We start from the raw sequence: 16,283 nt of genomic DNA, 5'->3' as shown, positions 1-16,283 counted from the left end.
GTTCAATTAAGAAATAATAATGTTAGTTATAAGTTAAAGGATGAAGTTTTGCTTTTGTGTCAAGAAAACTCCATGTCTCAAACGTGATGGCGTTGGGGGTTTGAAATATGAGAGGACGTGCTTGCAAAGACCTGGAAAGTCCTTAATTTTGATGTTTAAAAGGATTTATAAAACATTGCAAGAAGACACTCAAGGTTTTGCTTGCTTGCTAACAACTTTTATATAAAGAGAGAAATGCATTTACATTTTCAAAACATCTGGCTAGAAGCACCAAAATACTTTGTGGTTGATTTTGCACTTTTACATAAATCCGATAGTTTTGTGATTCGGCCAATAATCAGGAGTTGCCAGTTTTAAATAAGATAAAGTGTTGCTTTATGTGTTAAAATAACTCTATACGTCTCAAACCTTACAGCCATGGGTGCTTGAATATAAGAGAATCAGGGATGGAAAGTACTGGAAAAGTAAGAAAGTATGGAAACCCTGATTTGGTTGATCCTTCTACGGCCCAGGGTGGTGATAATGCAAATGAAAAGTTCTTGTTTTTGTGTCAAACAACTCTCTGAGATTCAGCCAAGCAGCTTGAAGTTGCCGGGTGTGAATAAGAGAGAACTGAGATCGTGCCGGTTGGTAAATAGTTGGTCAATCTGAGTGGCCAGCGTTATTTTTATCTCCCAGACAAGGGGTCAAACCACTCATTAGTGTACCATAAAAGTCATGTTTGAGCAAAGTCCTTTCCCACCAATCGATCACAGATGAGATAAGAATAGTATCTTTGTTCTCAGATATAAGACACATTCACATTAAAGTCATTTATACAGTATAAAAGTCATAATGAAGATAAAGTGCAGTTTTAAGAATACATGAGTTAATGTTGTGATCCGGCAGCTGGCTTCACAAACCTACATCACACAGAGGTGTAAACATAGTATACTGCAGAGCTGTTTCCTTGACAAAAAAGTGCCAGTAAACTGTTGGTTGTTAAACAAGGCTCCTAACGTAAAATACAGTAAAGCAAATATATACATATTGAACGAAAACAGAGATGTGAAAACAAATTCACGACCAAAACAACAGGGTATTTATAACTGCAGCTAAAGGAGACACTATGAAGGTTTCTCATTTCTCTAACTCCCCTCCTCGACTCCTATCCTCGAGACTTAGTCCCGCCCACAGGAGATGCGAGCGGAGGAGCCGAGGAGGGGAGCCGAGGAGAGAGGAGGGGAAGCAGCAGGCGGTTAGAGAAATGAGAACTCCTCTCCTCTGAGCGGTCATTTTAAAGAGACGTCCATTAATGATGACAGAAGGCACAGCAGCCCTCTGTCTGATGGACAGATGTGTTCATGACCACTTCTATATTTACTTTGATTCATTCACAGTGCGGTATAATGAGACAATAACAGGCTACAGATGCGGACCCCCCTCTCTGGTCGCTGAACTGGAGAATTTAAATTACGGGCCAAAAGTTTTATTTACAATTATTAAAAGTAAGCATAGGACACCAAACCAACTGAGACCTGTATCTACGCACTGTACAACACACACACCTACACACTGTACAACACACACACACACACACACACACACACACACACACACACACACACACACACACACACACACACACACACACACACACACACAACACACACACACACACACACACACACACACACACACACACACACACACACACACACACACACACACACACCTACACACACTGTACCACACACACACCTACAAACTGTACCCCACACACCTACACACTGTACACACACACCTACACACTGTACAACACACACCTACACACTGTACCACACACACCTACACACTGTACCACACACACACCTACACACTGTACCACACACACCTACACACTGTACCACACACACCTACACACTGTACCACACACACACCTACGCACTGTACCACACACACACACACACACACACACACACACACACACACACACACACACACACACACACACACACACACACACACACACACACACACACACACACACACTGTACCCACACACACCTACACACTGTACCACACACACACCTACGCACTGTACCACACACACACACACTACGCACTACCACACACACACACACACACACACACACACACACACACACACACACACACACACACACACACACACACACACACACCTACACACTGTACCACACACACACCTACGCACTGTACCACACACACACACACACACACACACACACACACACACACACACACACACACACACACACACACACACACACACACACACACACACACACACACACACACACACACCTACACACTGTACCACACACACACCTACGCACTGTACAACACACACACCTACACATTGTACAACACACACCTACACACTGTACAACACACACACCTACGCACTGTACCACACACATCTACACACTGTACCACACACACCTACGCACTGTACCACACACACCTACGCACTGTACCACACACCTACGCACTGTAAAACACACCTACGCACTGTACAACACACACACCTACACACTGTACAACACACACACCTACACACTGTACCACACAAACACCTACGCACTGTACCACACACACACACACACACACACACACACACACACACACACACACACACACACACCTACACACTGTACCACACACACACCTACGCACTGTACAACACACACACACACCTACGCACTGTACAACACACACACCTACACACTGTACAACACACACACCTACGCACTGTACCACACACATCTACACACTGTACCACACACACCTACACACCTACGCACTGTACCACACACCTACGCACTGTACCACACACATCTACACACTGTACCACACACACCTACACACCTACGCACTGTACCACACACACCTACACACTGTACAATACACACATACACACTGTACAACACACACACCTACACACTGTACAACACACACACACACACACACACACACACACACACACACACACACACACACACACACACACACACACACACACCTACACACTGTACCACACACACCTACACACTGTACAACACACACCTACACACTGTACCACACACACACCTACACACTGTACAACACGCACCTACACACTGTACAACACACACCTACACACTGTACCACACACACACCTACACACTGTACCACACACACACCTACACACTGTACCACACACACCTACACACTGTACCACACACACCTACACACTGTACCACACACACACCTACACACTGTACCACACACACCTACACACTGTACCACACACACCTACACACTGTACAACACACACACCTACGCACTGTACCACGCACACACCTACAGCTCCTAAAGCATATAATACATATCAGGCTACAGCCGATATCTACTAAACTACAGCAAATACAGAGAGTAGGCCTGTTATCCTGAGTGATATATATTATACACACTGCTTTGCTTTCTGCACGGACCTCACAGCTGTTCTCACTGTAAACATTGCGTTGCGATTCAAGCAGTTAATAAAAGAATATCCAGGGGATGCATGCAGAGCTGTCATTGGCTGAGATAAGTCCGGCCGTGAGTCACGCCTCTTTGAAACATCTCTGTTGCCGGAAATGCATCCACGAAGGAGCCGTGGAGGACCCATCAGTGTCTCCTCGGTTAGAGCTCCTCCAGAGAGCCTCCTCGACGCTCGATCCTCGTCCTCGTTGTGCAGTTAGAGAAATGAGATGTCCTTCAACATGGCGCGCTGAAATCCATTTCCGGGTCACTACCGGAGAACCGAGGAGTCGAGGAGGGGAAATGAGAGAAATTAGAAACCATAGAAAGAGTGAATAGTGTAAAAATGTAACTAACGGATATCACCAGGACATTTTCTGATAACCTGCATCAGAATAATTATGTTTGTTTAAAATATGGAAATAGAAATGCATTATCTATTATTTTTCTAGCTAACATACTGTTCCGAGACAGAAATCCGACCTTTTGATGAAGCCAGTTTCAAAACCTTTTAATTGTTTGGTTAACATGTTCGAGTCTACATTTTTTACAGAGGGGATTTCGATATCGCTATGTATAACTATAAAAAAGTAAAGAATATACTCTACAGCCATAACATATATATATATCTATAGAATGAAAGGTGATATAAATCAGGCTACGAAAAGCATGACAAATGTTTTTGTCTGTATTTAAAATGAATGATGTCTTATAGTGTCCACCACAGCCACACTTAATGTGGGCGGTACAGCAGGAACACTTTTATTCTGCTCACAGGCTGAGCCATATGACAACCTGTCTGGAGAAAGCTTGGACTCCTCTCTGCTCACGAGCCGACATCGACTTATGATCTAAAAATATGCATGAAAACAGACAAACAAAACGGAATGACAAGAATATATTTAGAGATGCTTGTGAGGCTAAATGAGCTAAATAAGTATTAATTGCTTGACTAATATTGAGTCACCACACACACACGCCCCCACACACACACAGAGATGAGTGGTGATGATGCAGGTGGCTGAATCCTCAGGGAGTCATTTATGTGGTGTCTGTGTGTGTGAGTGTAACAGTGTGTATGTTATCTGAGGTTTTGTTAGTGCTGCAGAGGCTCTGAGGAGAAGCAGAGCGCAGCAGCGATGATAGAAGCTTCTAGATGGCTGGAAGCAAGAAAGTGCACTCATACTTTGTTGTAATGATTAATTTATAATCCCCTCTCTCTCTCCTGTGCAAGAGCTGGCCTCATTTTTTTCATTTAATCAGTAATGAAGCTCTGCAATGAGCACCTACAGTACAGTCCGGTGTAGTTTTGCTCCAGGAGTTGAAACAATAGCTTGGTTATCTGTGATTGGCCTAATAATAAATCCACCAATCGCTGCAGGGCCTGGTGTGGCAGAAGGGAGGGGGAGGGAGAGAGGGAGAAGAGGGAGGAGAGGGAGGAGAGGGAGGAGAGGGGAAGGAGGGTGAGCAAGAGAAAGCACCTTGAGTGCTGCTCCGATCTCTCCCACAGGACGAACACACACACACACACACACACACACACACACACACACACACACACACACACACACATTACACATAGGCATGCAGTACTAAAGTAGCCCAGGGGCAGACAGTTTGACCTACATCTGCCGCAACAACTAAAAAGAAAAGCTTTTTATTTTCTCTCTGACTCGCTGGAGGGTCTTTCGGTACAAACTGCTGCTGTGCAGCCAACGTTTGTTCTGTAGGGGTCAATTATATATACAATCTAAATTGTGTTTTTTGTACCAGTAACACTTGAGTCAATCTAGCACTTAAGAAATGATGCTGGATTATTAATTATGAACTTTCTTTCTTTCATTTTTTGATAGTATAAGAACATAAATATAGTAAATACATAAAACAAAATGTAAAAGACATAAAATGAAACAATTTCAGCAACACAGATGAAATAGAAAATACAAGACCATGAAATATGAACAGTATATAAAATAGAATACCCAAAATACGTGTTAACCTTGCTTTGATAAAAAGCTTCTTTTTTTTTAAATAAAAGTTAAGCTCAACTAGCTGACTTTCTATTATAATGTATATTTAGGAGAATACAAACTGCACTCAAAGTATTTCTCTATAATCCAAAAGCATGCAGTCGAGCTGGCAGTTTATTTTCAACCCCCAGTCATGTCTGAAGGTATTCCTCCAACCACCTTCACCAACAAAGTGGGAAGCCTGTGTGTGACTTTGAGAGTCTTTGAGTTTTAAAAAATACAAAAAATGTCAGGAGGTATTTTGTTGACGCTTTTATAAAAGACTTTTAGAATATTTTCATTTCATGTAAATGTGCTGCGCTAAAAGGCATAAAGGATTTTAATATTGAAATCACTTTGTACATCATAGGAACATAAAAGAAGCCTCTATGCATGCATACAGCACAGTGTGGAATGTGTTATATTACCGGGGGAAATCCTTTATATTAATCCTCAGATTCTTGAATGAATTATTAAAGTGGTTGTAATCATGCTATGCTTGTTCGCACCCGTTGGCGGATAGAGTTCCCGTTAAACCAGGAATCGTTAAAGTTCCTTTTAAGTAGGTCAGAGCCAAGCCTGTGGGGATAACATCTAAAAAAGGAAGTATGCTTTTGAATAAGATATAAGCGCAGGGAAAATCAGGGATGTGGTTTGGGAAGATTTTGCTCTAAAGTGTTTCTTTTTTTTGTGTTTTCCCAGATTAAAGGATCCTGGTCGGGTAAGAACCGAGTCCAGAACCCGTACAGCCACAAGAACTGCTTCAAGAACTGCTTCGAGGTTCTCTGCGGGCCGACGTTCCCGAGGTAACTGTCGGACTAAAACATGATCATCTTTCGTGGTTAATAAATTGTCTAGATGCCTATATTAGGTTTTCAGTATGTTGCAGTTTTATCGAAGAGCTCTGTTCAAAGGCTTTATTGTGGTATGCACATCGAAAGTATAGTTATAGTTAAACACAATACAAATAGTGCAATAGGAACCAGTAGAAATAAATGAGTGCAAGAGGATGTTGCAAGACTAATGTGCACTTAATGTTGGAGAGGTTAACTATATTCAAGTAAAATAGAACAAGATGAGGTAAAAATAGAATGTAAATTGAAATGCTGTACAGTGAAATAAAACACTGCTTATTGTCATAATAGATAGATCTGTGAGCTGCGACAGAGAGTGTGTGTGATAGATTAGTCGGTAGATGTGTCTCTCTGCTGCTCCTCACCCTGCCCGGTAACGAGCCGGTTGCCGTCAGTGACCGATGGCCTTGTCCCCGCAGCGTGTTGGACAGGAGAGGACTGATGCAGGAGGATTCATCATTTTCTGCTGCGTCTGCTTCACTCCCCCCCTCCAGAAGCAACCCAGTGTCACAAACCACGGTGAACACACACACACACACACACACACACACACACACACACACACACACACACACACACACACACACACACACACACACACACACACACACACACACACACACACACACACACACACACACACACACACACACACTGTATACCCCCCTTCACACACTTCTCCTTCTCTGGCTCTAAAGTGAACGAGGCTGCAGAGCATAGGATAGTGAATACAGAGCAGACATAAAACAGTCTTAGCCAATTACAGAGGATGTTGGAAAAAGTGTGTGTTTGTGTGTGTGGTGTGTGTAATCAAACTGACAGGTAATCCATCTTGAGACACACTGATGTTGAGCCATGTTGTGTCTCTTTATATAGTCTATTATTTATCTATTTATTATTTTTATTTTGTTATATTTTCTGCTAATAAATAGGCTACGTCATTAGTCGTGTTTGGAGCGGAGGAAGACACATACCGACCTTTAACTTAAGTGCTAATACCATGGTGTAAAAGTCATCGGTAACAATTAGAAATGTGTACTAGCATCAATGTACAGGAATACCCAAACTAAAAGTGCTTTTAACGCAGAATGGCCCATTGAAGAATAATGCACAGTATACAGTATTACACTGTTATAATCAGGGGTGCACATAACTTGTTTGCCCTGGTTCTCAAAGGAGCACCTGGAGATGTTGCTTGGTGCGCATCCTTAAAATGAAATAAACCGGACCTTTTGAGGGGTAGGCTACTTGACTTTATGAACGGGGGGGGGGGTTGGTGTGGTAGTGAGCACGCAGCAGAGTTACTGTGCGGAGTGCATAAAGCAGACCCTTCACGCGATAGCGAGGTTCTATAGAGTTCTCATGGAAATTATTTCCTTCGATTTAATTAATTCAATGAGCAGTGTGTTGGTTTTAACCATATACTGAAAGCAGCAGAAAGTCAGAACTGAATTCACCTTTATGTCTGTTTATTTCTCGAAAGATATATCAATTTAATACTAAAATGGTGAGAGAAGTTTATCCAGTTATAATGAAGCTAAAAATGCCATGCTTGTTGTTTGTATGTCATTCCTTCAGCTTTGCTGCAGCTCAGTTCCTCATCAGTGTCTCTTTCTGCAGAAAACCACGGCTCCTTTCATCCGCAACGAACACACACCTGATGAGGCCAAGCGGAGCATCGCCGCCCCTGAGGAGAAGAGCTCCTCCCCCAGAGAGGAGAAGAGCTCCTCCCCTCGAGAGGAGAAGGGTTCCTCCCCCAGAGAGGAGAAGAGCTCCTCCCCCCGAGAGGAGAAGGGTTCCTCCCCCAGAGAGGAGAAGAGCTCCTCCCCCCGAGAGGAGAAGAGCTCCTCCCCCAGAGAGGAGACCCCGAAGGTCCCGCCCCTGGCTTCACCCGAGCCTGACGCAGAGGTGTCCGTCACCAAGGGACCGGCCCATTAGCTGCATGAGGGGGGGGCTCTGATCCTGGCCGGTCAGGAAGTGAAACATTATCGACGTGTGATGACTGTGCGGGGGACTCAGTTATCCTCCGACGCCCGCCCCACATTCCTCCAGGAGAGCAGGGTTTCTGCAGCAGCTCCTCCTCTCCCCCCCTCTCCTCACCCGCAGATTGACAGTGCAGGAGGGGCATCGATTTAATGTAAAGTCAGCAGCTTCCTCTGTCTCCTGCACACTGCATGGAAAAGACACGCAGGGGGAGAAGCTGCAGGAAGAACTGCAGAGAGAAATACAAAAACTCTCCAAGCGTTTGACGTCCCAGCAGGCCACCTGTGGGATTATCACTACTGCTTCTGTTCTTTATTTAAAATATTGCGTGATGACATTTATTGTGAGAGGCCAGTTCAAATATATTCCTTGCAAGTGTCTGGCAACGACGATATTACTTCTGGACATGTATAAAACTCCATTTATCTGTTGTGTGCACATTACATGCCCTATGCAAACATACAGAGGCTGGACGTGCAGCTTTTTGAAGAGAAGGGTTAATGGCAGGAGTCCAGGAGGACGATCCTTAGCTGACAGATTAAAGGCTCCTTCCAGGAAAGTCCAATCTACCTTGTTTTATGATACTGCTGCATTCAGTATTGTTATAACTTACATGCATTACTTTTTTTTAAGAGATACAGACCAACACCTGTCCTTCCATTTTTATAAATCCAGGATGTAGTGTGACATCGGTGCTCTGAAGTTGCTTAACGTGAAGTCTTCTATCCAGGAGACGCTCAGTCCCACTGTGTGAGAGGAAAGGTCTGACTTCTGATGATAGTAGACACTAGTAGTAACAGTGCCTTATCATAACAGACGCACCAACAAGTGCAACTGAAGTCGACCAACAGATAGATACGTTCATGCCACTGATAGACAAATGCCAACGTTTATTCTTCTAACCACTGAACACTTAACATCTATTAAGTGTTCAGTGGTTCCCAACCTGGAGGGTAAGAACTAAGGTATCATTTCACTATTTGGGAAGTAGTTTCTTCCCTTTCCTGAAGAGTTGGATGAAAAGATTTATATCACTACAACATATGTACAGTAAATAAAGCGACCGCTAATAGACAGTTAGCTTAGCTTAGCAAAAGGACTGGTAACAAAGGGAAACAGCTAGCCTGACTCTGTCTAAAGGTAGAATATCAAATTTAACACAAAGGTCCACAATTTACACAAATGTTTATTAGGATCAAAATAATGAAGCGATGACATTTTGAACAGACCGTAATTGAAGTACATTTTCTTAAAGGGTTTTTAGCTGGAAAATCACAAAAATAAATCCTAGAAGGACAATAAGCACTCAGTTTGAACTGCTGGTTGACTTATGGACATGCTAAAAAGGTTGGGAACCACTGAATTAGACATTGTAAAGCAAAAAGGTAGTGAAGCCGTGTTGAATTGTACATATTTCTGCAAGGTAAAGATGTCAGCTGATTAGATAGGAGGAGAGACTAAAGCAAGGTTTTTTTTTTTAGCGTTTAAGTGCAGCCGGTGTTATTCCCAATGCCTTTGAGCTCCAGCGCCTCCTCCTGCTGATCTTCCTCCTCCTCCTCTCTCTTCCTGTTACTACATATTTAACACTTCTCCTTCTCCTCGCCTCCTTGCTGTGACGGTGCACCTAAAGCCGAGGTCTCCACTGCAGCCATCTGTGGCCGCATCATTCAAGCATAAAGAGCCGAGGCTAAGACGTCCTTTCTCTTCACACTTCTGTGTATTTCAGACTTCAAAATGGCTGCAGAGTTTATTTGTTTTGGTCACAGGTCGCTCGAGGGGACAGCATCCACACCGAGGAAAGAGGAAGAGTTATTCTTAGTATTTAAATGATGTTAGCTGATAGCGAGGGTTTGTAATAGTTATTGTGTTGTATGCAAGACAGAGCTAGTGTTTGTGAAATGTACCTGTGTAGAAGTTCTAGTTTGTCAACAGCATTGTATCAGAAATCTGCCTGAGATTATTTATTACTAAGTCACAGTTTATCCTGAAGATCAAACAAAGAGTGGAAATGTTTGATTATTTATATTGTACCGTAATAATGGAGCAGCAACACTTTGGATGATAAAGATTCATTTTGGCCAATATTCTTCATTCTTGTTTAATCTGTGGATGAGTTTCTTTACCGGCTAACCCTTTGTCCAAAAAATATTCGGTTGACATATTGAAGTATTTAATGTTGTCCAACCAGCTATTCGAAGACCCTTCGAAAATCATTGAACTTTCAGAAAATCAGAAAATATTTATATTTAAAAAAGCTGGAACTTGCACAATTCCAGCAAAAATAAATTGTGCAATTAATTTCCTGTCGATAAATTGACGAACACTTTTAGCTCCACATTAATCTCTACATTAGGATGAAAAAAGGAGAGATGACAGACTCTCCTTTGTGACAGTTTTGTTTCTGTGAAGTATAAAAAAAAACAGCTGAGTATTTGTTGGGAAAACTTTTTAATAAGAAGGTTTGAGACTAGTTTTTCAAGCTGAATTTAGCGGCTGATCTTTCTTTGTGGAAAGTATTTGAAGACAGTTTGGTGTATTTCATTGATTTGCTGTCACAGAGAAGCAAGAATGTATGTGATTGATATTCGATGAAAGAAGAGACGGGAGACTTTAAAAGGGACGGATGAAGTATGATTTTTTGGCTCAAGCTGAGCTCTTGTACGTATGATTCTTGTGTTAAAATGCCATGATGGTCAGATCTGAATGCTCTGATCAATCAATTACATGATGTATACAGAAACAGTAATATACCATCGATGATACTCTTTATTTATGTTCACTTTGTTAAGTATCAGCACTGTGACTTTATGTGTTTCATTCAATTTAATTCACTTCTTTTTACATGATCAATGTGTCTGGTAAATAAACAATATTGTCTTATTGTTTGTCTTTTAAAATGTTTTTTTTGCTCTTATACAGAGTTCTAGAGGGCGCAATGCAAATGAAGGGAAACAAAACGATGAAATACAGATTTGCGCTGCATTTAGCAAGAGCAACAACAGAACATGTTTACAGGAGACACTTGGCGGAGTTCACACTTGCATACACACCTTTTTGATTATTATTAGACTTAAAATATACACACAGTTAATTGTAAAACCAGCAACATGTTAATGGTTGAAATTACAATATTAACTCTCTGTACACATAATGGGTGACAAGCTAATGAACTAGCTAAACTAGTTAAAGGGGCCCTATCATGCTCATTTTTACTTTCATATTTGTATTTAGTGTCTCTACTGTGACATGTCTCCATTCTTTAATGTTCAAAAAGCTCTTTATTTTTCTCATTCTGCCTGTGCTGCAGCACCTCTTTTCACCCTCTGTCTGAAACCAGAGCCCAGTCTGCTCTGATTGGTTAGCTGGCCAGCTCTGTTGTGATTGGTCAACCCCTTAGAGATGTCCCGCCCCTTAGCCTACAATGTGTTGGAGCACTAGCGAGTGTTACATATTTTAGCCTTTGCAGACCATTTACATGCACAAAAATCTTTATAACACATTATAGGAAAGGGAACACCTTTAATTACAGAAGTATTATTTATGCTATCAAACCATTAATCTCTCTGTGAAAGAAGAATCCCGTCGAAAAGAATGTGCATTAACTTTGAAAATCAAGTTGAAAATGCGGTTTGTTTTTCTGTTTTAGTGTTATTTCAATGTTTCAATAGGCAGTCGGACGTTTTTTGAAATGTAGTATTAGTATTTTTACTTCAGTAAAGGTCAGACTACTTATTATTCCTCTTCCCACTACAGTATTAATACAATCATTTGAAAACAAGTGATCTTTTATGAATGAATGAATCCCTTTTGTAAAAGTACAATGTTTACTTTACTGCTCTTTCCATATATCAGATGTTACCTCAGTCTTCCTGGCACACAACACTCATATGTACTGCCATGATATTGTTGCTGTGTAAGGAGTAACATGCAGAGATTCACACATCAGAGCAAACAGCAGAGGATTGTGTTTACATCTCTAAATAGGATTTGGTTTCAGTGTCTTCACTTCCACAAAGTCTGCAGCATGTTTGTGATCGTTGCATTCTCTATTACTCTTAGAAAAACAACAACAAATGTAAGGGTGACGATGTTACAGATCATCCGATAATACAGGTCCTTTGTTTAACTGTAATGTCTTCCAAACTACCAAGTAATAAATTAAGTAGTATGGATGTACTTTATTTCCCCCTCATTTCATTAAGCAGATAGATGTTAAAGTTCTGTATCAGAAGACTAAACGTAGAGTATACCAACTTTGTTCAAACATGTTTTCTATTTGATATTTTTGTGTATTACTGTACTAAGATTTAAGACTTTTCATGACATAGTATGAAATTACTTAAAACATATTTGACATACAATTCTAGGATTTTAAACTATCTTTCTTAAAACAAGTTTGTATGACATACAGTACAATAACTTTCTCTTTACTGAGTTTTAAAGACATGCTTTGAGTTTTTTTTAAATATGTAAATTGAAAATCGGGATCAGCTCCGTTGTTCCCCCGTTTTTAGGCAAAGGTGTCTTCACTCTTTTTGCCAGCATCATGGCAGTTCCTGCAGTTCTTCCTGATATGGACATCTTTCCCATAAAACATGGGCCCGCATGTGAGTGGTGGGGGTGTAGGTGCAGAGCCTTCAGCATATTCCAACATCTCTGTAGCCAGCTGCTCCCTGAAAGTCTTCTGTGTGTGTGGCTTCGTCCTGCCGGCGTCAACCCTCATCTTGAACAGCTCCTTGTAGAGAATGAAGCTGTTCACCACGGCAATGTCCATAAAATGGAAAAAAAAAGTATTGCAAGGCAAGTTTATTTATATAGCACTTTTCAACACAAGGCAATTCAAAGTGCTTTACAAAAAATGACATAGCATTAAAAAAGAAAAGCTAATAAAATAAACATTAAAAGAAAAAATACATGGATAAAAGTTACAGTGCAGTTTAAAATATGAATAGTTCAATTAAAAGCAGCGACAAAAAGAAAAGTCTTCAGCCTGGATTTAAAAGTAGTCAGAGTTGCAGCGGACCTGCAGGTTTCTGGGAGTTTGTTCCAGATATTTGGAGCATAATAACTGAACGCTGCTTTTACCATGTTTAGTTCTGACTCTGGGGACAGAAAGCTGACCAGTCCCTGAAGACCTGAGAGATCTGGATGGTTCATAATTTAGCAGGAGGTCAGTAATGTATTTTGGGCCTAAACCATTCAGTGCTTTATAAACCAGCAGCAGTATTTTTAAATCTATTCTTTGACACACAGGAAGCCAGTGTAAAGACTTCAGAACTGGAGTGATGTGATCCACTTTCTTAGTGTTAGTGAGGACTCGAGCAGCGGCGTTCTGAATCAGCTGCAGCTTCCTAATAGATTTTTTAGTGAGACCTGTGAAGACACCATTGCAGTAGTCGAGTCTACTGAAGATAAAGGCATGGACAAGTTTTTCCAAATCCTGCTGTGACAGTCTTTTAATCCTAGATATGTTCTTTAGGTGATAGTAGGCTGATTTAGTAACCGTTTTAATGTGACTGTTGAAACTCAGGTCAGAGTCCATGACTACACCTAGATTTCTGGCTTTATCTGTTGGTTTGAACATTGCAGACTGAAGCTTAGCGCTAACTTTTATACGTTCTGACTTGGCTCCAAAAACCATTACCTCAGTTTTATCTTTGTTTAATTGGAGAAAGTTCTGACACATCCAGTCATTGATTTGTTCAATGCACTTACTCAGTGTTTGAATTGGAGCATAGTCTCCTGGTGAAATTGTTACGTAAATTTGTGTATCATCTGCATAGCTATGGTAACTTATTTTGTTGTTGTTATAAAAAGGTTCGATGAAAAAACTAGGAATTAAATAAGATGGCTAGAGTCACCAAAAATGTATCCTTAGGTGCTTTTATTAACACCAACGTGCTGAAAAAACACAAAGTAACAAGGATTGTACAGGAAGAAATCAAAACCCTGCTATATACATACAGGTCGAGGACACATACCTGGTACCTCTCTGCTCTACAGCCACAGTCAGACTCCCCATCAAAACACTTGTGGCCAGGGTTTTATACATGTTAAGCCCCTCCCCATAGGATAATCCACTATTTATACCCCTAACCAATGTCATTCACAATGCAAGACAAATTACCCAAACACACCACATCAAAATAGGTCAACATATTATCTCTTTGACCACAGAAGCCCCCAACAATAACATTTTTATACTTGCAAGAAAAGTGCCACCCGCGCCCATGCACTACATAGTATGCTCCAATTGCGCACAGGTGTTAAGGCTGCTTCTATCTGTGGCTCTGTTTGGCCTTCACAACCTTGAAGGAGAGGGTAAGCAGGTTACTTGCAAAAAGACTTCCAATAAATTAGATTTGATCAAATGTGTGTTACCCTCAGTGTGGCCTTTTACCATGCCCCTATGCCAACTGTGATGAAGGCTTCTTCACATTACCACCCTCCTCTCCTACATCAACGATGTTTGGCAGCCTTGACAGGTAGTCTGCGGTGACGTTTTCCTTGCCTGCTTTGTGCCACACACAGAACTTGAATGGTTGTAGTTCAAGATACCATCTAGTCACCCTGGCATTCCGGTCCTTCATGGTCTGAATCCACGTCAAGGCTCTATGGTCCGTCTGTAGGTCGAATTCCCTCCCGAGTAGGTAGTACCTTAGGCTGTCCAATGCCCACTTGATTGCCAGACACTCCTTCTCGATGGTGGAGTACCGGGTTTCACGGGGCAGAAGTTTCCTGCTGAGATACAACACTGGACGTTCCTCTCCTGGTTCTCCCTGAGCCAGCACTGCACTGATGCCCATCCAGAGGCATCCACCTGAACAGGAAGCGTCTTTTGAAGTCAGGACTCTGCAGTACCGGAGACGAGCACAGTTTTTTCTTCAAACTCCTGGAAAGCCCCTTTCACACTCTTCATTCCATTCCACAGGATTCCGAGCAGCCTTGCACGTGAGGTTGGTCAATGGAAACTGCTAGAGTGGCAAAACTGAGGAATGAAAACGTCGATACCATCCAACCAGGCCAAGAAAGGACCGTACTTGTTTCTTGGTACGAGGTCTCGGACTGTTCAGAGACGGCCTCAACTTTGTCCACCTGTGGCCCTGACTTCAACCGTTCCCCAGCTGATACCCAAGGTAACGAGTCTCCTGCTTAGCCCACTCACATTTCTGTAGATTGAGTGTGAGTCCTGCGGCATGGATTGCACCTAGGACCCCGACGAAGGTGATCGAGATGTCCTCCCCAGGTCCTGCTGTAAATGACCACGTCATCCAGGTAGGCAGCACTGCAGTCCTCGCACCCCAGAAGAACTTTGTCCATTAACCTCTGGAAGGTTGCTGGGGCACCATGTAGACCAACGGCATCACAGTAAACTGGAAGAGGCCTAGTGGGCTTTCTGAACGCGGTGTGAGGTGCCGGGACTGGCTTTCCAAGGGGACCTGCCAATACCCCTTGCAGAGGTCCAAGGTAGTGATGTAGTTGGGCTCGACCAATCCTCTCCAGCAGGTCCTCAATCCGGGGCATTGGGTAGGCATCAAAGAAGGAGATGGCATTTCAGCTTCCTGAAGTCAATGCAAATGCGAGAGAGCCATCCTTCTTGGGCAATGACAATGACAATAGGGCTACTACACTCACTGGTTGATGGTTCAATTACTCCCAGCTCGAGCATCAAGCGGATTTCTTCCTTCAATGCCTCCACTAAACGTTCCGGTACTCTGTAGCATGCCTGCCGAACTGTGTTCTGCCCCGGTTTTACTCGGATTACATGCTGCAACACACCTGTCCGGCCTGGTTTCTGTGTGAACAAGTGGGGAAGGGTATCGAAAATAACTTGCAAGTCAACTGGCTTCTTACCATCCAGGTGGGAGAGATCGACCTTCGCTGGCTGCTGATTCCAGGCACCAAACTACCCCTC

General features: G+C 42.3%; 1 protein-coding gene across 1 annotated transcript in view; it reads left to right on the top strand.

The window, feature by feature from the left end:
• The window catches only part of zdhhc9 (zinc finger DHHC-type palmitoyltransferase 9), a 28,800-nt gene extending 17,550 nt beyond the window's left edge, over positions 1-11,250 (top strand). The window contains exons 7-9 of the mRNA XM_034093411.2: positions 6,234-6,337; positions 6,805-6,904; positions 8,006-11,250. Coding sequence (XP_033949302.1) covers positions 6,234-6,337; positions 6,805-6,904; positions 8,006-8,323 — 522 coding nt within the window. The 3' untranslated portion in view covers positions 8,324-11,250. The remainder of the gene's footprint in view (positions 1-6,233; positions 6,338-6,804; positions 6,905-8,005) is intronic.
• The last annotated feature ends 5,033 nt before the right edge of the window (positions 11,251-16,283 follow it).

The sequence above is a fragment of the Pseudochaenichthys georgianus genome, chromosome 10 (genome assembly GCF_902827115.2).
Source record: "Pseudochaenichthys georgianus chromosome 10, fPseGeo1.2, whole genome shotgun sequence".
NCBI lineage: Eukaryota > Metazoa > Chordata > Actinopteri > Perciformes > Channichthyidae > Pseudochaenichthys > Pseudochaenichthys georgianus.
This window is presented reverse-complemented; position numbering and strand designations above follow the sequence as displayed.